Genomic DNA, 24,530 nt, shown 5'->3' with positions numbered 1-24,530 from the left:
CATGGTTTAACTGTAACATTCGGTGCTCAGTGGTAGTACTCAGCACTGGCCAGCCAATGTTATCTCTGTAACTATGGTCAGTTGAATAGGAGACCTCAAGTTAGCTGGGGACAACTTTGTCTGGCTAACATTGGAATGAATATTCAGTGGCACATTTACCTGGTTAAGTACCATTGAATATGCAGATAAAAATAGCCAGAAAAATGTACCTAGTTCCCTTATCTACTCAGCAGGATTTTAATATGAACCACACTGAGAATAAAACTTTCTATGCTAATTTTTTTCTGCAGTTCGAAGAGTGGAAGAAGAAGAATCTCACTGAGAATTTGATTCTCTATCACATAGTAGGATGTCAAGAGCAGCTGCTAATCAGTGATCTGCGAAACTTAAAGTCTGTCACTTCCTTAGCAGGAGACAAAATCAACATTTCTGTGAAAGAGGTAATTACTGAACATCATTGCTTATGTTTTATCATTTGTTGTTTTTTTTTTATGGGGCCCTTTTACAAAAATGCAGTAAAATCTGGGTTTAACACGTTATAATGTGGAACTTTACCATGCACTAAGCCCAGATTTAACATGGCACTTTTTAAAGGGCTTTTTCTTATTCTCTTTTGGCAAGTCATGTGCTAATGTTGTGATTAGTGTGCAATACCTGCAGAAGGTTAATGTGGGTGCTAAGTGGCTTCTGTATTAGCCAGTTAGCATGCACTAATCATAATCCCCTGGGTTATATATAGAGCGCCTAGCGCTCCGTGCCTGAATCCAAGCATATTCTATAACAATGCGCGTAACTTAATTGGCTTAACAAGCCGATCAGTGTTGCTAACAGCACTTAACAAAAAATAATGAGCACTAATTGGCAATAATTATAATTTACATGCACAACTCCCTAAGCGTATTCTATAGCGCACTGTGCCTAAATTTTAATGCGCGCAGGCAAAAAGGGTATGGTTATGGGAGGGGAAATAGGCGTTTCGTGGGCATTCCAAACTTTATGCGCGTTGTTATAGAATATGGCCCTTTGCACCTAAATCTGTGTACTTGGATGTACGCCACATTTTCATTGGTGTAAATGGTGCTAGGATATCGACTAAGCATATTCTATATACCGCGCCTAAATCTAGGCACTACTTATAGAATACGCTTATGTGGAAATGTTTTCCATGCAAATTTTTTAAGCACTATATAGAGAATCTGGCTCAGTGCCCCAACCGCTTAATGCTTCCATACCCATGTCCCCTCAGAGAAACTTTCTGTAAAAATACATGGGGCCAGATTCTGTATATGGCGACTAAAGTTACACTTGTAATGGAAACTGTGAGCCCTCCAAAACTCACCTGAAACCCACATATAGGTGCTCCCTTCACCCATAAGGGCTATTGTAGTGGTGTACAGTTAACATATTACATATTAACATATTAGATGATGGCAGATAAAGACCTGTACAGCCCATCCAGTCTGCCCAACAAGATAAACTCACTGTATGTGATACTTCATATGTATACCCGACCTTGATTTGTCTTTGCCATTTCCAGGGCACAGACCGTAGAAGGGTGCCCAGTACTGGCTTTGCTTCCCAATTACCGGTGTTGCTACCCAATCTCTGCTAAGCTTCTATGGATCCATTCCTTCTAAACAGGATTCCTTTGTGTTTATCCCACGCAGTTTTGAATTCCTTTACCGGGTAGTGGGTTTTGGATGGGTTGTGCCAGGGCTCAGTTGACAAGATAAAGGAGCAACGGTGAGATGCGTACCTGGGAGCATTTATATGATGTCCACAGCAGTGCCCCATTGCTGTCCTGGGAAGTCTGGGGGACCAGTCTGCTAAAAATGCTGGCTCCTTCTATATCCCAGTAGCTTGATTTTCTATGTTTTTCAGTTGTGTGGGTTTTTTATTAATGGCCTGAAAATATAAACGCACAGAGCACAAGCCTTGTTACAAGAGGTATTAAAAAAAAAGACTTTTTGCTTTTTCGAAAATGGTTACATTTGCTTTTCGAATTTGTGACGTTTAGCACAAAACATCCCAAGTCCGACTTCGATGCCTTATCCAAAATGTCCCTCCATGTTTTTTATAACACAGCACCTGAAAAGGTGCCTACTTAACCCCTGATTTTATAACAGGGAGAAGTCCAAAAAGGCGCTTATTTGAATCCTATTTTCTAAAAACAACATAGGTGCCTAAGTGCCTTTATAAAATAGGCTCCCAGATTTAGCCCTGAGAGCACACAAAAGTAGATTCAAAAATGTACTTTCTTTGGAGCAGTTGTAATTATGTGCATATACTCTACCCCCCTCGTTCTATCAACTTGTGTGTCCAATTTTACATTTAGAACCAAATTCTTTATATGGCACAAAAAAGAGTTCTAAGTGCTATTCTATGAATGGTGCTACGAGATGGGTACCGATTATAGACTATTGTTCCGGGATCTATAGAATATTGTTCCAGAATCTATAGAATATTGTTCCGGGATCCATGCCTAACTCTTAGGCAAGAGGGTTTACACCAACTGAAACCTGGTGTAAATTCCCAAGCCTATATTAGGCACGGAACAGTGCAAGCAAATTCTTGAATTTCCATGCCCTGACTATGCCCCTCCCATAGTCATGCCCCCTTTTCAGATCCATGCACTAGAATTTATGTGCGCACCTTTATAGAATATACTTAGCAAGATCCACGTGTAAATTCTAATTGCTGTCAATTTGCACCAATAATTGATTATTTGCACCCAATTATCAGTGCTAATTGGTTCATTATTCAATTAAATTAATTTCTGTGCGCAATTTTGAGTGCCATATATAGAATCTGAGGGTTAGTACGCAAAGTTGCACACAGAACTTAATAGCTTAACTGGCTACTAATTAGCACAATCAACCAATTGACTCTAATTGGTCTTCATTTGCATTAATGGACAGTTACATATTTAACTTCCCCTAGTTGGTATTATATAAGTTGCGCGCTCAAATTCCAGAGCACGCAACTCCATGGGAGGTGTGAACCTGGGAGGGGCATGGGCAGATCCAGGGGCATGTTGAGCAGTGATACACACGGGATATAGATACTAGCATGTATGCTCCTAACTGCCTACAGGTGGGTACAAGCATTTACGCCAGCCCGTCCACGTGCTTGTGCCTAAAATTAGGTGTGTAAATGTGGAATCAGTAATGCTAGTATCTTATAACAGTACTTGTGCAACTGCCATTGTAGAATCCACACCTAACTTTAGGCGATCTTTACAGAATTACTCTCTACGTGTTTACACGGGTATTTTTTAAAATATGAATGTGCATCGCAGCTCCAACCTCCATTCCTCTAAAACTACACTCCTGGGAATGCCTACACACAGATCGCAGAAAAAGTAGGTGCAGAATTTCTACGGGCCTACGGATGCGGTCATACAATTTTTAAAAAGCCCAGAGTGAGGACATATTTGTGCTTCCATTTCCGGGCCCATTAAAAAATAGCCTTTTTCCCAGCCACGCCATAAAATGGTCCTTTGCGTTCATAGAAGATGGACCCACGCTACCGCAGGCCACTTTTTACTACGGCTTTGCAAAAGGACCCCTCAGACAAGTGTTCTTGCGTGTACAGATAAACACTTATAAAATCACTTGGGGTTATACACTTATCAAAGTAGGCATTCAGAAAATATAGCCCCTATGTGACACAACTATGGAATGCACTACCAAAAGCCTTGAAAACTACGTACGACCACTTACACTTCAGGAAATCACTCAAAACTCACCTGTTTAAAAAGGCATACCCTAGCGATTCAACATAAATGCCTGATCTCCGCCACACAACAACACTAAAGTTCGTAATAGATATTACACAACTCTTCCGTTGTACGATTCCTTTATGTGGTCCTACCACATGAACCTTATCTTACCACAACATCACTTTGTATTTGTTTACTCTGGAGTCTGCAAACGCCTCTCCGGTACTATGTAAGCCACATTGAGCCTACAAATAGGTGGGAAAATGTGGGATACAAATGTAACAAATAAAATAAATGTATGCAGGTGTTCCCTGGGGTGGGTTTGGCACTACACACGTATGTTCCCAAAATACATGCATATGGGCTTTTTCTTACTAGTACATACACATGCAGAATTACTCCTGCCTCGGAACAGGTGTAATTTTGTGTAGAAGCTTGTAGGTAGAAGGTAAGCTATTTTATAAAAGAATATAGCTGCCTAAGTTGCCTTTCTACAATAGTCATGACATATCCACCTATGTCCCCTTTCTGCCTAGGTGCCATGTTATAAAGCGACCCTCTCTGTGTTCTTTTTCTGTAGGATGGCATCTATTTGAATGACAAGGCAAAAATAATTAGCGGGGACAATCTTAAAACAAATGGTGTTATCCATTTCATTGACAACATTTTGCTTCCAAGCGATTACCAGAATCGGACCATCCTTCACTCAGCACGTCAGGTATGTCTCTCAGTATCACAGTGTCTCAAAGGAGAGGTCTCGCAGAGCTGCTTTAGTTTTATTTTACACATATTGTGTGACACCTGTAGTGAATCTCTGTTCATTCCTTCATTTCCCACTGTTGTTTCTTTGCTTTTGTTTCATAACCTAAGTTTGCTTTCATTTCAGGTCCAACTCTTGCATGGCAATAATCAAAGCTTTTCCTGTGGCTAAAACATTATTTTACCCATGAAAGTTGGGCTGTGGTTGTTGACCAACCGGTGGTAAATGTGTGCATGTTGTTCAGTGACAAAATTTGTACCCGGAGAGTGAAGAGTTGGTGCCGGAGTGGAATGACAGCAAAGATCAGAAACACATGCATGGTTTTCAAAGAACTGAAAACTTACAAATATTTTCCAGTGAAAAAATTTTAGAAGTACTGTTTGTGTATGAGATGTGTATAAACAAACGTCTAGCCAAGATGTGCATGTCAAAAACCCAAATGTAAGCATGGTGTTGGCGTGTTTTGGGCAAGATTAGGGCATGCCATAGATGTTCAGTCCTCATTTCAGAAGGGGAATAAATATAGATGCCCTAACAGACTGACGTCACGAATCACACCTTCTACCAAGCACAAACAATCTCTGTGACAGCATCAGGAAAATACACATTTAAATATTTCTAAACTGGCTAAGATAAACATAGATTTTCTACTTTTTTTGTTTTCAAAAATGGATGTTTATATCGCACATACTTGTGCATAAATGTCCATTTCTTCTGTATTTTAGAACAAACCCCAGGTCAGCAGATTCTGGTCTGAAAATAATTGTGAAACTAGAGACATCCTCCACTGGATGTATAATGTACTTTCTAAAAGGGGGCTGTATATGTAGAAAAAGCTAGTGCAGTCTCTGCGTAATCTTTGCAAATTTTTGCTTTATTTCTGCAAACTCTGCAGGTAGTACCTATGGAGATTGCGCCATTGTGGATGGTTTGATAATTTTCAAAAGAGATAGACGTCCAAAAAGTGACACAAGTCAGCATTTGGACGTTTATCTCACAGAAACATCCAAATCAGTATTATCAAAACCTCTTTTTGGATGTCTTTCTCTGAAATCTATCAGAAGGATGTCAAAATCTCAAGGGGGCGTACCAGGGCAGGACTTGGGCATTCCTAAGACTTGGACATCTTTCAGCCATAATGGAACAAAGCAAAAATGTCCAGGACTAAAACTTAGTCGTTTTGAGGTAGACCTGTTTTTATTATGAATAAGGCACAAAAAGGTGCCCCAAATGACCAGATGACCACTGGAGGGAATCAGGGATGACCTCCCCTTACTCCCCCAGTGGTCACTAACCCCCTCCCACCCCCCAAAAATGTGATGAAAAACATTACTTGCCAGCCTCTGTGTCACCCTCAGATGTTATATGCAGGTCCCTGGAGTAGTCTAGTAGTGGGTCCTGTGCACTGCAGACCAGTGGACCCGGCCTCCTACCTCCCCCTACCTGTTACAATTGTGGAGGAAACTGCGAGCCCTCCAAAACTCACCAGAAACCCACTGTACCCACATATAGGTGCCCTCTTCACCCGTATGGGCTTTGGTAGTGGTGTACAGTTGGGAATAGTGGGTTTTGAGGGGCTCAGCACACAAGGTAAGGGAGCAATGGTCAGATGTGTACCTGGGAGCAGTTTATGAAGTCCACTGCAGTTCCACCTAGGGTGCCCTATTGCTGTCCTGGGATGTCAGGGGGACCAGTCTACTAAAAATGCTGGCTCCTCCTACATCCCAATGGCTTGATTTTGGACGTTTTACAATTGGACCTTTTTGTTTTTTCGAAAATGGCCAAAAAACAAAGACGTCTAAATCACAGGATGTCCATAGTAGTGTCGAATGCAAAAGATAGACGTCCATCTTTTTCAAAAATGACCTTCTTCCCTGTTCGGAATTTGGACGTCTTTGTAAAACGTCCAAATTCTGATTTAGACGTTTCTTTCGAAAATGCCCTTCCCTGTCTACTGGCACATGCTAAACCATGCATTAACTATTTGTTGAAAATATTTTTTGCTAGGAGTGTGTCATGGGCAGAAAATGGACATGGAAGCATTATCCAGCTAGTGTTTTCTGAGTAGCTCACGCTAATTGAATAATGAAGAGTTAATGTGGGAGTACTGAGCGCCTCCTAAAAAGGAGATGGTAAGTGCTCCCATGCTAATTTTTTGCAGGTACCATGCGCTATGAGAAAAAATAGTGTAGGACCTGCAAAACACTGCCAGGTTGAATCTGGGCTTAGCATGCAGGAAAGCCCTGCATTAAGATGTGCTCAGCCCAGACTTTAATGCCATTTTTAAAAAAAAGGCTTTCATCTCAAGTGTTCCAAAGGCATTAGATTTCAAAGTAGAGGGAGATTCACTGAGGGCCCCTTTTACTAAGCTGCAGCAAAAGGGGGCTTGCGCTGGCGTCAGCCTTTGTTTTTGATATGCGCCGAGGCCCCCTTTTACCGATGCAGGTAAAAGGTAGGTCTTTCTTTTCTTCAGAAAATGGCCATGTGGCAAGTGAAGCACTTGCCGCGTGGCCATTTCAGAGGGAGCACTTACCACCACCCATTGAGGTGGCAGTAAGGACTTCTGTGCCAACCTGGCAGCAGGGGCGTAGCCAGACTTGCGTGGGAGGGGGGTCCACAGCTCGAGGGGAGGGGGCACATTTTAGCCCCCCCCCCACCGCCGCCATTGTCGCCCCTCGTCTCTGCCGACCCCCCTCCCGCCGCGAACCCTCCCCCGCCGCCGCCTACCTTCCGTTTTCCTGGCAGGGGACCCCACTCCCCGCCAGCCGACGTCCTCTCCCGTAGAACGCAGCGGCACTGTCTGGCAGAGAAAAGTCTTCTTCCTTGCATGCTGACGTCCTGAACGTTGTACGTGCAGGACGTCAGCATGCAAGGAAGAAGACTTTTCTCTGCCAGTGCTGCTGTGTTCTACGGGAGAGGACGTCGGCTGGCGGGGAGTGGGAGCCCCCACCAGCAAAACGGAAGGTAGGCGGCGGCGGGGGTGGGTTCGCCGGGAGGGGGGTCCCCACTGAAATCTACGGGGGCCCATGCCCCCTCAGACCCCACATAGCTACGCCACTGCCTGGCAGTAACAAGGCAGCGCGCAGCACTGCCTGATTACCTGCGGGTACACGCCAGTGCTACAAAAATTAAAATCTTTTTGTGGCATCAGATATGACTGTGCGTGTTGGCCTTACGCCACTTTGTAAAAGGGCCCGTGAGTGATTTAAAATATTTATAATCCACATGTCTAAAAATCTACGCAGCTTACAATGAATCATGCATATATTTTTTTTAGAAACAATATAATAAGACAAATACAGGGTTTAAACAACTAATGGTGCTTTGAGAGGACAATTTTATAAGAGAGCACCTAGTTTAAGAGGCAAGTAGATGCCTACTCACGCTCTATTTTAAAAAGACGTGGAGGGGCATACTCGAACGGGGACGACCATCTCTAAGGGCGCCCATCTCTAAGGATGTCCTGGCGAAGGGGCGGGGAAACCACTACTATCGAAACAAGATGGGCGTCCATCTTTCGTTTCGATAATACGGTCGGGGACGCCCAAATCTCAACATTTAGGTTGACCTTAGAGATGGTCGACTTAAATGTTGAGATGGGTGACCTTAGAGATGGTCGTCCCCGGTTTTCTGCGATAATAGAAACCGAGGACACCCATCTCAAAAACTACCAAATCCAAGCCATTTGGTCGTGGGAGGAGCCACCATTTGTAGTGCACTGGTCCCCCCTCACATGCCAGGACACCAACCAGGCACCCTAGGGGGCACTGCAGTGGACTTCAGAAATTGCTCCCAGATACATTACCCTTACCTTCGGTGCGGAGCCCCCCAACCCCTCCCCCAAAACCCACTCCCCACAACTGTACACCACTACCATAGCCCTAAGGGGTGAAGGGGAGCACCTACATGTGGGTACAGTGGGTTTCGGGTGGGTTTTGAAGGGCTCCCATTTACCACCACCTGCCTGATGTGCACTGCACCCACTAAAACTGCTCCAGGGACCTGCATACTGCTGTCATTGAGCTGAGTATGACATTTGAGGCTGGCATAGAGGCTGGCAGAAAAACATTTTTAATTTTTTTTTTTAGGGTGGGAGGGGGTTGGTGACCACTGGGGGAGTAAGGGGAGGTCATCCCCGATTCCCTCCAGTGATCATCTGGTCAGTTTGGGCACCTTTTTGAGGCTTGGTCATGAAAAAAAATGGACCAAGTAAAGTCAACCAAATGCTCGTCAGGGACGCCCTTCTTTTTCCATTATCGGCCGAGGACGCCCATCTCATAAGCACGCCCCAGTCCCGCCTTCGCTACGCCTCCGACATGCCCCCGTGAACTTTGGTTGTCCCCGCGACAGACTGCAATTGAGGACGCCCAAAATCAGCTTTCAATTATGCCGATTTGGGCGACCCTGAGAGAAGGACACCCGTCTCCCAATTTATGTCAGAAGATGGGCGCCCTTCTCTTTTAAAAATTCCCCTGATAGGCACCTATAGGTTTTTGTAAAATACTAGTGTTTTTAATATTGTTTTTTTTGTTTTCAAATAACAAGCACATATCAGCACTTTACATGAAACTATGTAGCCCACATCAAGGGAGATAGAGAAGAATGTAAGAAATAGCCAAAGAAAAAAACATCAATTATCTCCTGATGTATCTAAGGCCACTCACTTTAGACACAGAGAGTTTCTTCAGTTAAAAGGTAGAGATTTGGCTCTAGGTACTACTTTTATTCAAAAATTTCTTCAACATGTATAATTATCTTCCCAAACACTAATTATGTCTTCTTTGAGCCAGATCAGCTAAAAGGGCTAGTGATAGATAAGGAAGTTAAATAATATAATCATATGTGGTTGTATTTATGTTACATTCCACCTGGATTACATATAAGGCAATCTATTATACTGACCATTGATATTACATGAGTTCCTACTATCGGGGGTCTGCTCTACAAGAAGGAAAAATTGTTGCAATGGTTTTTATGTGTGTCTCTTTAAATTTTCCCTTTCCAGCAAAACATTACTGAAGCCACAAAGAGCTATGGATACACAATATTTAGCAAGCTACTTGAGGTAATATTTTGAATTCTGTTTTCTGATGTACTGTGTAATACACAGAAGTACGTTCCTTCCCCAAGAATTGCACATTGTCAGGCCCAGATTTAGGCATAGGTAACCTAGGCAACTGCACAGGAATTATTAGGAAAAGAATGGACAATAATACAGAATATCTTAATGCCTCTATATCACGCCATGGTGTGACTGCACCTCAAATACTGTGTGCAATTCTGGTCACCGCATCTCAAAAAAAGATGTAGCGGAATTAGGAAAGGTACGGAGAAAGGAGGCCAAAATGATTAAGGAGATGGAATGACTCGCCTATGAGGAAAGGCTAATGAGGTTAGGGTTCATCAGCTTGGAGAAGACAGCTGAGGGAGAGATGTGATAGAAGCCTTTAAAATCATGTGTGGAGTTGAACAGGTAAACGTGAATCACTTGTGTACTACTCTTTCCAAAAATACTAGGACTAGGGGGCAGGCAATGAAGCTACTAAGTAGCATATTTAGAACAAATTGGAGAAATGTCGGAGAATGTGTATTTATAGCCCGCTAAAGCCAATTATGTAGTTCATAGCAGATTAGAATTCAAGATGCTATAAGCTATTATTAAGGTGGCTTGAGGAACATCCACTGCTTATTTCTGGGATAGGCAACATGGAATATATTTACTCTTTTGGGATCCTGCTTGGATTGGCCACTGTTGAGAACAGGATACTGGGCTTGATGGCAATGGTTATGTATTTGTATACTTAGAGAGCCCAATTTTGAAGGTGCCAAATATCCCAGCCAATGGATATTCTACTCCCACTTACTTCAGGGCCATGTGTATCTGCTGCTTTGTAGGGGTACAACTGTAACACAAAGACTTTCCTCTTCTCCTGCCTGTCCAACTATTTTTGGATCTCTGACACTCACTTGGCTTTGTGGGATCTGCTGTCTGATTTCACCCTTGGATACCAAATTCTTAAATCCAGTACTGCGCATTGTGCAACTCCATAGAACCTGCCTGTGTTGTGGTTCTGAAAGTTTCTTGCTGGCTGGTAGTCAGTTGCACATATGAGAACTGTTCATTCAAATCAGGTGCCTTGAACTGGTCTTTTTAACATTTTCCCTTGCATTTCAATTTAGGTGTCTTAATTCGAAAGGCACCTAAAATTGGATTCCTAAAAACGGGGGCTGGACAAGTCAGAAAGGGGTAGATCAGTTCTGCTTTTTAGTACTGGTTACTTAGATGAGTTAATATCCTTCTTAAGTATAGGCATCTTAAATTTAATTTAGGATCTTATATTCAGCTTAGGGGGTAATATTCAGCAAGCGACGGTAAGCAATTTTCTAGTCATTGCCGGAATTATTTATGGATATTCAATGCTGGGCCATGTCTGGGCATTGGCATTGAATATCCAGGTTTATACAGCCAGCTATCACTCATGTGATTAAGTACAATATTCAGCACTTTACTTCTTAAGTGACACCACATAAAAATAGGCCTGTGTTTTATTCGGACTAATTTAGCTTCTCCTGGCCACTTAAATCGCTTGGAATATCGACCAGTTTTTAAACTCCTAAAAATATTTCAAGACAGGAGTCTAAATTAGGTGCTTAACAGAGGTTCTGAAATCAAGGCATAGTGGATTTTACCCAAAGCATATAATAAATATCTCATAAATGCACTAGGGGTTATGTAGCATAGTATATAAAGGCAGATAAAGACCCTCATGGTCTATCTGGTCCTATTTCCCAATCACTGGAGTTACCATCAAAGCCCACTGCTGCCTATTCATAATCAGGACACAGACTGTAAAAGCCTGCCCTGTTTTGCCATATTTGGGACATAAACTGTAGAAATCTGCCCAGTACTAGCCATACTTCCCTACTACTGGAACTGACATCTAAACACTGACTAGTTTTTGCCTTGTTAGTACTTAATTTAAAGCATCTTATTTAGACATTCTCGGCAGGTGTTCAGCTGAAGAAATTAAATATTCCTGAATTGTTTTTAAGCCCTTCACTTTCTGAGTGGTTAGTGCAGCGGACTTTGATCCTGGGGAACTGGGTTCAATTCCCACTGCAGCTCCTTGTGACTGTGGGCAAGTCACTTAACCCTCCATTGCCCCAGGTACAAAATAAGTACCTGTATGTATGTAAACCGCTTTGAATGTAGTTGCAAAATACCACAGAAAGGCAGTATATCAAGTCCCTTTTCCCTTCTCACTTATACCTGTGTTTATGTGTTTATATGTGTCTGTAGATGTACAAATAAAAACGTGATTTTATATATATCTGTGACAGGATGCAAATCTGTTGGCTTTAGTGAATGACCCCATTCACAAATACTTCACGATGCTGTGGCCCACGGATGAAGCATTTAAGTCCCTTCCTCAGGAGAGGCAGAAGTGGCTCTACCATGAAGAACACCGGGATAAGCTTGCTGCCTACCTCAAATTTCACATGATCAGACAGATGAAGGTATGAATAACCATGCACTGAGTTCATGCACTGAATAACCATGCACTGCTACACAACTAACTAAAGCTAGAACTGGACTCAACGCAATTCCTCCTCACTACGATTCCCAAATATGTCTATAACACAAGTATCTATTCTACCATAATACCACCTTGTATTTGTTCCTTACCGGCTTGGCGTACGCCTACGGTATTATGTAAGCCACATTGAGCCTGCAAGTAGGTGGGAAAATGTGGGATACAAATGTAACAAATAACTAAATTAGCAGTTGGTGTAGCTATGAAAGACACTTTTGTCTTGATGATTAGCTATTGGGCTACTAATAAGTCTCATATATTGCTACAAAGGCCTACACTACACTATAGAGGTACACAAAGCAGTCATTTTTCAAAAAGGAGCTGAGCACCAAGTCAAGCCTGGCACCTCAATTCTCAGCTGAAAGTGAGTTTAAAACAACTAGTCAAAAGCTACACAAACTTGGCTATCTACACTTTAGTGGCTAGCAATGCAAAACAGTGCTAGCCAACCAAATCCTGTCAAAAAATCCCAACACACAATTGTCCCCCATCCAAGCCTGAAAAGAAACCACCACTCAATACCCCCTTCTGATCCCTTCCACCCTACCTGACTTTTAAAACCATTCATGATGGATTCTCCTTACCTATTGTATTTCCCTATTCTCTCTGCTAGATCAGTGGTTCTTAACAAGTAGTGTGCAGGAAGAGGTCAGTCAGGGTACAGAGAAGGGTCTTGAAATCGGAGGCAATTTATTGAAACTTTTTAGACAGAGTAAAGGCAGTTAGTAGTAGTATAACTGTGTACTGATGTAAATTTAGCGACATGTTAGCAAATAACACTATTAGTAGCTAACAGCGACATATGTAGCTGTCAGTAGTCACTAATGGACCCATAGTTTAGGAAGAGGGTATGAGGGTTTCATTGATAAGTTAAAGGCAAGGACAGCCCCTGACAATCAGCTACCTGAGTCAAGGATGAGATGCTGCCCAACCCCTACCTGGCTATGGTCTGCCATCTCCCCCCTTCCCTCCTCAACCCTCTTCCCCGTGTTTACCTTCTCTCAAAAATGCTGCATTGGTTTGGTGGGAGGAAGATAGAGAACATCATTGGACAAGAGGATGCCGTCTGTGTCATCTTTACAGCTCAGCAATGAGGCATTTTGTAGGGTTCTGGAAATTGGGGAGGTGGCTGGAGGATCAGTGCGAAATATTTTAAATTAGGTTGGAGGGGAGTGAGCATTGGGATTGGGGATCAGCCACTATTTCTTTTTAAACTCGGGGATTTGGTGGTGCAGCAGGGTTTAGCTACAATTGATCTTTTAGGTCCATTTTGCCCCATATGTTAGCACCTTGTGCAGAGGGTCTCTCCTACTATCTGCACATCTGAAACTAAAATTTCAGCAATGTAAGGAGGAGAAGAGGCTCAAGCAACCGTGGAGAAAGAACTTGGTGCTGATAGGGGCTACAGCACTCACCAGCATAAAGAAAGGTGAAGATCCATCACAGTGGGATCAGAGTGCAGTTGAGCCCAAAGCCGGTACCTGTGACTGATAAAGTGGGTGGGGAAGAAAAGTAAAGGGAAGGTTAGAAAAGACTGAAGGGAAAGATCAGAGAGGGAGGGAAGAAAGAGAAGGAAAAAGGAGATGATTGGAAGGCTGATTCACGCCCCTTTCTTTGCATATACTGTGCATACTCTGCACATCCCTGTACTAGCATAGGGCCACCCAGTCACTCTCACTGTTCTGTATTCACAGAAGGACCACCCAGTCACTCGTATCCTGTACGCACATGGGGCCCACCTGGTCATTTGTATCCTGCTGTACTTATATGGGGCCCACCCGGTCACTCACATCCTCTTGTACTCACATGGAGCCACACAGTCACTCGCATCCTCCTGTACTCACATCTTCCTGTACTCACATGTGGCCCACCCAGTTACTCGCATCCTCCTGTACTCACATGGTGCCCACCCAGTTACTCCCATCCTCCTGTACTCACATGGAGCCCACCCAGTCACTCCCATCCTCCTGTACTCACATGGAGCCCACCTAGTCACTCCCATCCTCCTGTACTCACATGGTGCCCACCCAGTCACATGCATCCTCCTGTACCCACACGAGGCCCACCCTGTTACTCGCATCCTCATGTACTCACATGGTGCCCACCCAGTCACTCCCATCCTCCTGTACTCACATGGGACCCACCCAGTCACTCCCATCTTCCTGTACTCACATGGTGCCTACCCAGTCACTCCCACCCTCCTGTACTCACATGGTGCCCACCCAGTCACATGCATCCTCCTGTACCCACACGAGGCCCACCCTGTTACTCGCATCCTCATGTACTCACATGGTGCCCACCCAGTCACTCCCATCCTCCTGTACTCACATGGGACCCACCCAGTCACTCCCATCTTCCTGTACTCACATGGTGCCTACCCAGTCACTCCCATCCTCCTGTACTCACATGGTGCCCACCCAGTCACTCCCATCTTCCTGTACTCACATGTGTCCCACCCAGTTACTTCATCTTCCTGTACTCACATGGAGCCCACCCAGTCACTCCCATCTTCCTGTACTCAAATGGTACCCACATAGTCACACGCATCCTCCTGTACTCACATGGGACCCACCCAGTCACACGCATCCTCCTGTACGCACATGGGGCTCATCAGGTCACTCACACTCTCCCAGCCATTTACACATAAATTACCCATTTCTTCACTACATCTGCAGTCTCCCACTAACTTACACACAAATTATCCACTCACCAAAAAAAATCACCTTGGTGCAATGCTTAGACTAGAGCATGGACTTTACAACTTCTTTTAACATAGGTAAAGGTGTATCAGACCATGATTATTATTTCAAATTGGGTAGAGAGAGTTAGCCATAGTTCCTATATTTAAGCCAGTTTATCCCTGCACTTATATAGGTTTGGCCAGCCAAATTAGATGGCTAACATTAAAAATAACACTAAGGGGTTAATTCTATAAAGTGGGTGCTACCATTTACACACAGATTACATGCATGAATGATTAGTTTAATGACATATATGTAAATATGTGCACACATGCATGCATAATTGTCTAAATTTTACCAAAGTGCTATTCTGTAAATACACATATTTCACATAGGGCCAAATTCTATAAATGGCGCCTTAAAAATCAGCACCAAAAAACCACTAACTTAGGCACAGATCAGGTGTATTCCACAATAGTGTGCATAGTTTTTTGAAATGCCCAGAACCCGTCCATTCCACACCCATGGTCATGCCCCCTTTTCGGTTGCGCACATTAAAATTTACGCACACCACATTATAGAATACACCTAGAATGTTGTGTGCTTAAATTCTAATTAAAGTGAATTAGTGCCGCTAATTGGTTAAGGGATGCCCTTCTTTTTTCGATTATGGGTCGAGGACGCCCATGTGTTAGGCACGCCCAAGTCCCTCCTTCGCTATGCCTCCGACATGCCCCCTTGAACTTTGGTCATCCCCGCAACGGAAAGCAGTTGAGGACGCCCAAAATCGGCTTTCAATTATGCCGATTTGGGCGACCCTGTGAGAAGGACGCCCATCTTGCGATTTGTGTCGAAAGATGGGCGCCCTTCTCTTTCGAAAATAAGCCTGATGGTGTACTTAGGCATGCCCATTTACCTCTGCCATTGACTGTAAGTGGTTGCACCTAAAACAAAGCATGGCACTCAGCATACGGCATAGGGACCCCTAAGATGAAGTGTCAAATTATAGAATTGCTCCCTAAAACTTTGTAGCATGTGATAACTTGATGTGGCATGAATTAACCTTTTTAAACACACTAAACAAACTGAATGTCTACTAACGAATGTATGTTGGCTACCTCATCCATACGCATGAAATTTGGTTCCATGGCCTTGCGCCCCATGATAATATAGAGGTGAACATCCATAGCTGTGTTGAGTATAGCTCTGTGATCAGGAATCCCAGGCTTCCTTAGCAAGAAGCTCATTTTCTAAAAGATTTTCAGCATTTACAAAACAATTGAATGAACTCAACTCCAAGAACAATTGGTGACTGCTGAATAATTGGAAATAATGCTCATGCTAAGGATCTTCCATGTCCTAAATCTTCTATTGGGTTTATCCTTAAGTTGTGTATTGAGTAAAAGTATGTGATTAGACAATGCAAGGGCTTATACAAATTATGATAATATTGTGGTGTCCCTATGTTGCAGCCGTCATGAAACAAGCTTGTCTCAAATCAACATTTTCGATGTTTATAAAGTAGCCAAGACCAGATGTGTATTCAAAATATTGTGAAACAAATACCAGCTTTACTGATATATTTTTTGTCAAAACTTCTTATTAAAATGTCTTTCATTGTTGTTGTATTCAGAAAATCTGCTTTTTCAAGGGGAGCATTTAGAATGTTGTTCAGATTATATTTGTTCACTTCTAGATAACAGCTGTAAATCTGCCACTCTCCGATGAAATGAGGACCATGTATGGCTCCACCATCTCGATCCAGTGCAGCAAAACCAATATTGTGAGTGATTTGGCTTTATTATTTATCAGCTTGGAGACAGAACCACCATTTCCTCTAAGCTGAGCAGTAGTCCTCCAATTGCATTGCTGCCAGTGGGGGGGGGGGGGGGGGGCTCCAATATTGTATTTTCATTTATTAGAGACAGGCAGGTTCCCTGGAGTCCTGCAGAGCTTACGTCCCTCACTATTGAAAATGTGATAGTGAAACAGCACCACCCACTGGCAGAACTTTGTTGGTGGAAGACTCCCTCTCAGCTTAGAGCGAAGAGTGGACAGAAGCAAGGAACATTAGGTTTTTGATAAATCATACCATAATACTTCAAAGTTGTAAGCTTCTGGTTGGCAACCCAGAATGCCTGGCCATTCCTAGAACTCACCAGACTAGAATATAACTTTAGTTATTGAAGGAGCAGCTTTCAGACATCCTGCTTATGTATTTTGTACCCACTGACATTAGACCTGCTTCTGTGTGTGATTTTTCAGTACTAGGGAGATCTCCCCTCAATGCAGCTAAAATTGCATGCATTCAAAATCTGCACTTTGGTCCGTAAAATCATCTACGGCGTAGTCCCAGGATACATGACAGACCTCATAGATCTACCAGCTAGAAACAGATCCAGATCAGCGCGATCATACCTAAACCTACATTACCCCATTTGCAAAGGGCTAAAATACAAAACAACATTTGCATCTAGCTTCTCCTACATGAGCGCACAACTATGGAATGGACTCCCGCATGCTATGAGAACAATACATGACCACCTAAACTTCAGGAAATCATTAAAAACACCTCTTCAAAAAAGCCTATCCCCCCTATCCCTCCGATCCAACATAACTCCACACACCCAGAAACACAACATAATCAAGGATCATACTGGACAACTTACTATCATCATTCCCCTCAACCCAATGACGCCTGAATCATATCTACCTCATCTGACCACAACACAATCTTGTATTTGTTATCAACCGTAACGGCAAATGCCTTCACGGTTACTTGTAAGCCACATTGAGCCTGCAAATAGGTGGGAAAATGTGGGATATAAATGTAACAAAGAAAGAAAGAATGGCTCACATTCTTTTAGGGCCAGAATTTGATATTCAAACTTGGGACAAAAGCCAGAGATCCTTTGCACTAAGATGTGTACTGGCAAACTTTTTATTTTTAGGCATGTTTTACCCAAGCGATAGTGTCTATTGGGAAGGCTCTATTCTTCTCTGTCAGTCTGTCCATCTGTACTTACAAGAGCAAAGACACACACACACATACATACACAGAGACAGATATACACACACTTACACACAAAGACACAGGCACAAACACAACACACATACAGACGCATGCCTTATACATTTCCCTGTCACCCAGAGGTGGCCAGTTCAAATCCCACTGCTGCTTCTTGTGATCTTCAGCAAATCACTTAACCCTCCATTGGCTTAGATACAAAATTAGATTGTGAGTCTCCCAGGGACAGAGAAATACCTCATTTACCTGAACGTAACTCACCTTGAGCTAATACTGAAAAAAAGGTGTGAGCAAAATCTAAATAAATAATGAGATAAACTTTACCATGTCTTTTCACACCCAGTCCCCAAACAGACATACATGAGTTTATAAGTGGCTGTTGGCCTCTTTGTCTTTGGGAATGGAAAAATTTTGCACTTTTCAACTTTTTATTATTATTATTTTTTTTTTTTTTTTACATTTCATTTGCTGTTTATTTATACACATTTAAAAAAAGAAAATCAAAATAATTTTTCTTGGCTTACCCACCATGTGAAAAATAATGGTCCCATAGGCCTCCAACTTCCTGCCTGCCTTCCTCATACTCTGGTAACTAAGAAGTTCAGATATACGAGGTGAATATATTAGAGGCAGCCTTGGGGAGTTTCCTGTACTCGAGATACATCCATTTGGTCTGGGGGTGTCTCGGGGACTGGAAATAATCCAAAAATGTATTCACTGGCAAGATCCCAAAACAGTACAATACATTTTATGCTGCTTATCCTAGAAATAAGCAGAGGGTTTCAATGTATCATCAACCATGACGCCTAGATCCCTTTCCTGGTCGGTGACTCCTAATGTGGAACCTTGCATTACGCAGCTATAATTCATGTTCCTCTTTCTCATATGCATCACTCAAGGCAGGTACACAACAAGTCAGTGGTGTTTGTGGCTATAAAATCTACCTCTTGTCCAAAATCTTCTCCGCAGACATATGGAATTTGTTTAAAAAGTTCCTGATGGCTTTGTGTGTAATCTGTTTAGGGAAGCAAATCAGGGTAACAATAGAAATACCCATTTATTGGGCCCTCTCCAAATGCAGGATATGGCTGGCCATGACCAGCTGAAAAGTCATGGCTAGCTTCTAGCTGGTTATATCGTGCGATATGACCAGGTATCTGCCAATTTTCAGTGCAAGCTTGACGGCCATATTTGGCAACGTGAATACAAGGCCTATCTTTGACCGGTTCAAACTTAACCAGCCAGTACTATTTATTGGCTTGGCCGGTTGATTTTGAACTGGCCAAAAGTAAACTGGCTAATGCAAACACGGTAGATGGATAATGCAGGAATGCCAGGTCTCTGCCCACGATATGCTCCCCTCTAAAACATATTTTTAAAAACTAGTTAAAACACACTTAAAGCAAAGCACGCAATAGGGCTTAATGCTGTTGGTACAAGGACTCCTTAGATTGTAAACCCTCTGAGGAAAGGAAAATACCAAAACTCACCTTGCAGTACCACTGAAAAGACATGAACAACATACTAAATAAATACATAAGTACATAAGTAATGTCACACTGGGAAAAGACCAAGGGTCCATCGAGCCCAGCATCCTGTCCACGACAGCGGCCAATCCAGGCCAAGGGCACCTGGCAAGCTTCCCAAATGTACAAACATTCTATACATGTTATTCCTGGAATTGTGGATTTTTCCCAAGTCCATTTAGTAGTGGTTTATGGACGTCCTTTAGGAAACCGTCTAACCCCCTTTTAAACTCTGCCAAGCTAACCGCCTTCACCACGTTCTCCGGCAACGAATTCCAGAGTTTAATTACGCGTGAAGAAAACTTTTCTCAGATTTGTTTTAAATTTACTACACTGTAGTTTCATCGCATGCCCCCTAGTCCTAGTATTTTTGGAAAGCGTGAACAGACGCTTCACATCCACCTGTTCCACTCCACTCAATATTTTATATACCTCTATCATGTCTCCCCTCAGCCGTCTCTTCTCCAAGCTGAAAAGCCCTAGCCTCCTTAGTCTTTCTAAAATCTGAGTAAAGCACATGCCTTAAAATCGCTGTGTAACTTGCAACTGTTTAAAATTTGCCCCTTAAAATTACCTCTATTGCAAAGGTTGTCAGACTGCGTTCATTTCAACCACAATTGTTGTCCAGCTGGTATTCCCCCCACATAGGCTGGAGTCACTTCGAAACAGGCATAGGAATGCAACTCTCATATGAATGCCTCATTATGGTAATGCTATAGCATAAGGCGGATTTGGGTTTACATTATGTAACAGGATGCCAGGGGGTCACAGGACAGAGCAATCCCCAGCCAGTCATGCTCCTGCTAAAAATATCCAGTGTACTTGAATGTAACTCACCTTGAGCTACTACTGAAAAAGGTGTGAGCAAAATCTAAATAAATAAATAGTGCCAAGTTCAAAATGGTGCCTGCTGCCAAATTTCAAGATATCACAAATTATTAATAATTGTTCAGTCATAAGAAGATTATGAGAAATTGCAAGAGGACCTTGTGATACTGGCAGATTGGACATCTAAATGTCAGAAGATATTAAATATGAACAAGTACAAAATTGTGTACATTGTAAAGAATAAACCAAATGATAGCTACATGAGCCAACGTCTCTGTATTAGGAGTCACCACTCAGGAAAATAATCTAGGCATCACTGTGGACAATACATTGAAATCCTCTGCTGAACATGTAGCAGTAGCCAAAAAGCAAACAGAATGTTAAGTGTCATTTGGAAAGGAATAGAGAATAAAACAGTGATTCTCATAATGTCTCTGTATTACTCCATGTTGTGACCTCACCTGTCCTTGAGAATTATGTGTGACTAGTCACTGCTTCTCAAAAGACATGCAGACGAATTAGAAAAGGGTAACCAAAATGCTGAAGGGGATGGAAAAACCCCTATGAGGAAAGGCTAAGGAAGAGGGAAAGGGGGAAGGGAAATGGGACTTGATATACTGCCTTTCTGAGGTTTTTGCAACTACATTCAAAGCAGTTTACATATATTCAGGTACTTATTTTGTACCAGGGGCAACGGAGGGTTAAGTGACTTGCCCAGAGTCACAAGGAGCTGCTGTGGGAATCAAACCCAGTTCCCCAGGATCAAAGTCTGCTGCACTAACAACTAGGCTACTCCTCCACTCCAGATGGCTGAGGGGTGATGTAACAGAATTGATGAGTGGAATGAAACAAGTAAATGTAAATCTGTCTTTTCTTTTTCAAAATTACAAAGAATAGATGGCATACCATGAAGTTACTAGGTCAGAGTTGAGAAACCACAGTCCTTGAGGACCACAACCTATTCCAGTTTTCAAGACTTCCACAATGAATATGCATGAGATTGATTTGTGTTTACTGCTTCCATTATATGCAGATAGATCTCATGCATTTTCATTGTGCAAATCTTGAAAACCCGACTGGGTTATGGCACACCCCTATACTAGGTGGTACTTTTAAAACAAAGCAGAGAAAATATTTTTTTACTCAGTGCATATAGGGTTACCATTTTGTGTCCTCTGAAAAAGAGGACACATGTCACGCCCCCTACCCCGCCCCCGCCACGCCTCATACCCCGCCCCCGCCACGCCCCCTTCGGGTCCTCGTTCCGCCCCTCTATTCCCCGCCCCCCGTCACATGTTTCCCCCCCCTCACATATTCCCCCCCTCACTTACTATCTAGCCCTGGTGGTCTAGTAGGGTCTTCTCTTCGGGGCAGGAAAGAGCCACCTCTTTCCTGCCCGGAGCGCTGCCTGTCCTTGCCTGCTGCATCCTCCTCGGTCTGGCTGGAGATTCAAAATGGCCACCGAGAGTTGAAGTGGCCTCGCGAGAGTTCAACTCTCGGCGGCCATTTTGAATCCCCAGCCAGACCGAGGAGGATGATAGACAGGGGAGGCAGCGCTCCAGGCAGGAAAGAGGGGGCTCTTTCCTGCCTCGAAGACGTCACTAGACCACCAGGGAACATGGTAAGGAAGGGGAGGGGACGGGAGTAGGGTTACCACGGCGCCGATCGCCCGCCCACACGCACGCGCCTGCCCGCACCCGCGTTTGTCCAGAAATCCGGACAAACGTGGGTGCAGGCAAAATCCGCCGGACGCCCCGGACATGCCCTCAAAAAGAGGACATGTCCGGGGAAATCCGGACGAATGGTAACCCTAAGTGCATAATATAGCTCTCAAAGTTGTTGCCAGAGGATGTGGTGAAAGCAGTTAGCATAGCTGGGTTTAAAAGTTCCTGTAATAAAAGTTAATAAACCATAATTGAAGTGCGCTTGGGGAAATCCACAGGACATAGACCTCTTAATAGAAAGAAAGCTCTGAAATGAGGGATCATAGGATAAAGGTGAAAGGGGATAGACTCAGGAGCAAGCTGAGGAAATATTTCTTTACAGAAAGGGTGGTGGATACGTTGAATGGCCTTTCATTGGAGACAGTAGAAACAAGGACTGTGTATGAATTCAAGAAAGCATGGAACAGACACAGAGGAACTCTGAGAGAGAAGAAGGGATTATATAGCCTAGTAATTTGTGTGGATGGACAAACTGGATCGACCTTACGGTCTTTATCAACAGTCATGTTCTATGTTTTTTCTGGCGGTGGGAGGCAGGGCTGGTGGTTGGGAGGTGGGGATAGTGCTGGGCAGACTTATACGGTCTATGCCCTGAAAAAGACAGGTACAAATCAAGGTAAGGTATACATAAAAAATGACACATGAGTTTATCTTGTTGAGCAGACTGGGTGGACCGTGCAGGTCTTTTTCTGCTGTCATCTACTATGTTACTATGTTCATAATTCAAAAAAAATGTCCTACAGTGCTTAGAATGTTTGAAGAGAGAGAGAGAGAGAGAGATTGCAGATTAACTTTGCCTGTTGCTGTTAGTTTTGGTAAAAACTTAGATTTTAAACCACTCTTTTCATAGGGGGAGCTTATGGTGGGAGATCAGAATGCGAGGGTCCTGCAGAGAAACATGGAGTTCAGCAACGGGATTGCACATGGCATTGACCAGCTGTTGGAGCCTCCTAACCTGGGAGCACATTGTGATGAATTTCACACTGTGGAAACTGATGTAAGACCACTGAGGCTTGATTATGTTTGTTTGTTTGTTTGTTTGTTTATGTTTATTCCCATTTAATGAATTGCCTTTTTACCATAAAAATCAAGATGATGTACAATGTTCAAAAACAACTACCTAGCTGTCCCACTGGCTCAATACAAGAGCTGTGCATTGTCATGTAAAGGGCTTGAGTTGAAATTGCCAGGTCAAGTCTTTTGTTCCCTAGAAACTTCCAGTCATCATGCAGTGGCAATGTGTGGTGGTTTGACATAGTGCCTGTGATTGCAGATGTTCAAAATGAAGCCTACAAATGAATTTTCAGTCACAGCTAAGTACCAAATAATGGCTGCCTAGATTTAGAAAATTTTTGAGCCAGAAATTTAAGCACTTAGGTTCATCTGAAAATTCTTATAAATTTAGGAGGTTAACATTTGGTTGCCTAGATATAGTATATTCAGCCTTGGTAAACAATGGCCACCTAATCTGCTGTTCATTCCCACTTCTCTTATCCAGAGCCTCGACCCCCGCCCCCCTCACAAGTGCTGCTATATCCTCCCTCTAATCCCTTCTCTCCCATTGTCTTATCCAGAGCCTCAACCCCCTTCACAAGTGCTGTTATATCCTTCCTTCAATCCCCTCTTTCCCACTGTCTGATATAATTAAGAATTCCTGGTGACTTACTCACCCTCATTCACCCACACCCAGAAGATCCATGACAACTTACCCCTCCAGTACTCAGAACATTGCTGGCATTCCTCCAGAATCCCAAAGAGGGTTTTGTTCTTTGTGGTAGGAAGAATGTGATCTCCTTTACAATTGCAGAGAAGTGTCATGATCTTTTGGGGGAAGGTTTGGGTAGAGAATGACACAGGGACGACGAACCGCAGTAACTGTGGGGGATGGGGACGGGGACAGAGTTCGTGGGGACAGGGCGGGGACAGATCCCAAGGGGATGGGGTGGGGATGGGGACAGAGCCCACAGGGATGGGGACAGGGGACAAATTTAGTCCCTGTGTCATTTTCTACTTTGAAGCCTGTTAATGAACTGGACTGTTATTTATGTTTAAGTGATGCCTACAAAGATATTATGATTTTTTTGGAAAAACAAGCAACCATACTGTCCACAACTAGCAAAATTTGCATGGGAGATCCTGTACATCCTGCTACTAGTACATCTTCTAAGAAGACAACTTCTATTCCAGGAAGGACTATGGAAGACAGGAGAGCTAGATTGAATCCTGAGATTGTTGATGACTTCTTATTTATCCACAGATTAAAAAACCATAATAGTGCTTTATAGGGTATATTTTTCCCCTATAGGGCATATAGAACGGGCTGTATTTTATACCCCTGGACATTTTAACAGTGTGAATTAGGATTCCTTGATGTAGTAGAAATCACCTATCGTTGAGGTTGGAAGGGTAGAGGGTGGTGGTGGGAAGGAGGGTTATTATAGCTGCTCATTGTTATTATTGTTCTCTATTTGTAATTTATATACAACAGTTGCACAGCATATTGTTCCTTTTTATACTTTAATAAAAAGATTTAAATATAAAATCATAAGTGTTCAATGCTTCTGCAGATGAGGACAGAGCCGACGGGGCGGGGACAGGGACACAACCTGCGGAGGCGGGGATGGAGACAGAACCTGCGGGTACGGGGTGGGGATGGAGACAGAACCC

General features: G+C 43.1%; 1 protein-coding gene across 2 annotated transcripts in view; it reads left to right on the top strand.

The window, feature by feature from the left end:
• The window catches only part of STAB1 (stabilin 1), a 299,279-nt gene that overhangs the window by 189,757 nt on the left and 84,992 nt on the right, over nt 1–24,530 (top strand). For both annotated transcript variants that reach the window (XM_030205497.1, XM_030205496.1), the window contains exons 48-53: nt 291–440; nt 4,302–4,439; nt 9,487–9,546; nt 11,823–11,999; nt 16,454–16,540; nt 22,714–22,860. In XM_030205497.1, the coding sequence (XP_030061357.1) occupies nt 291–440; nt 4,302–4,439; nt 9,487–9,546; nt 11,823–11,999; nt 16,454–16,540; nt 22,714–22,860 (759 nt within the window). The remainder of the gene's footprint in view (nt 1–290; nt 441–4,301; nt 4,440–9,486; nt 9,547–11,822; nt 12,000–16,453; nt 16,541–22,713; nt 22,861–24,530) is intronic.

Source organism: Microcaecilia unicolor, chromosome 6 (genome assembly GCF_901765095.1).
Source record: "Microcaecilia unicolor chromosome 6, aMicUni1.1, whole genome shotgun sequence".
Classification (NCBI taxonomy): domain Eukaryota; kingdom Metazoa; phylum Chordata; class Amphibia; order Gymnophiona; family Siphonopidae; genus Microcaecilia; species Microcaecilia unicolor.
The sequence above is the reverse complement of the archived record's forward strand: the minus strand, read 5'-3'. Positions and strand labels throughout refer to the sequence as shown.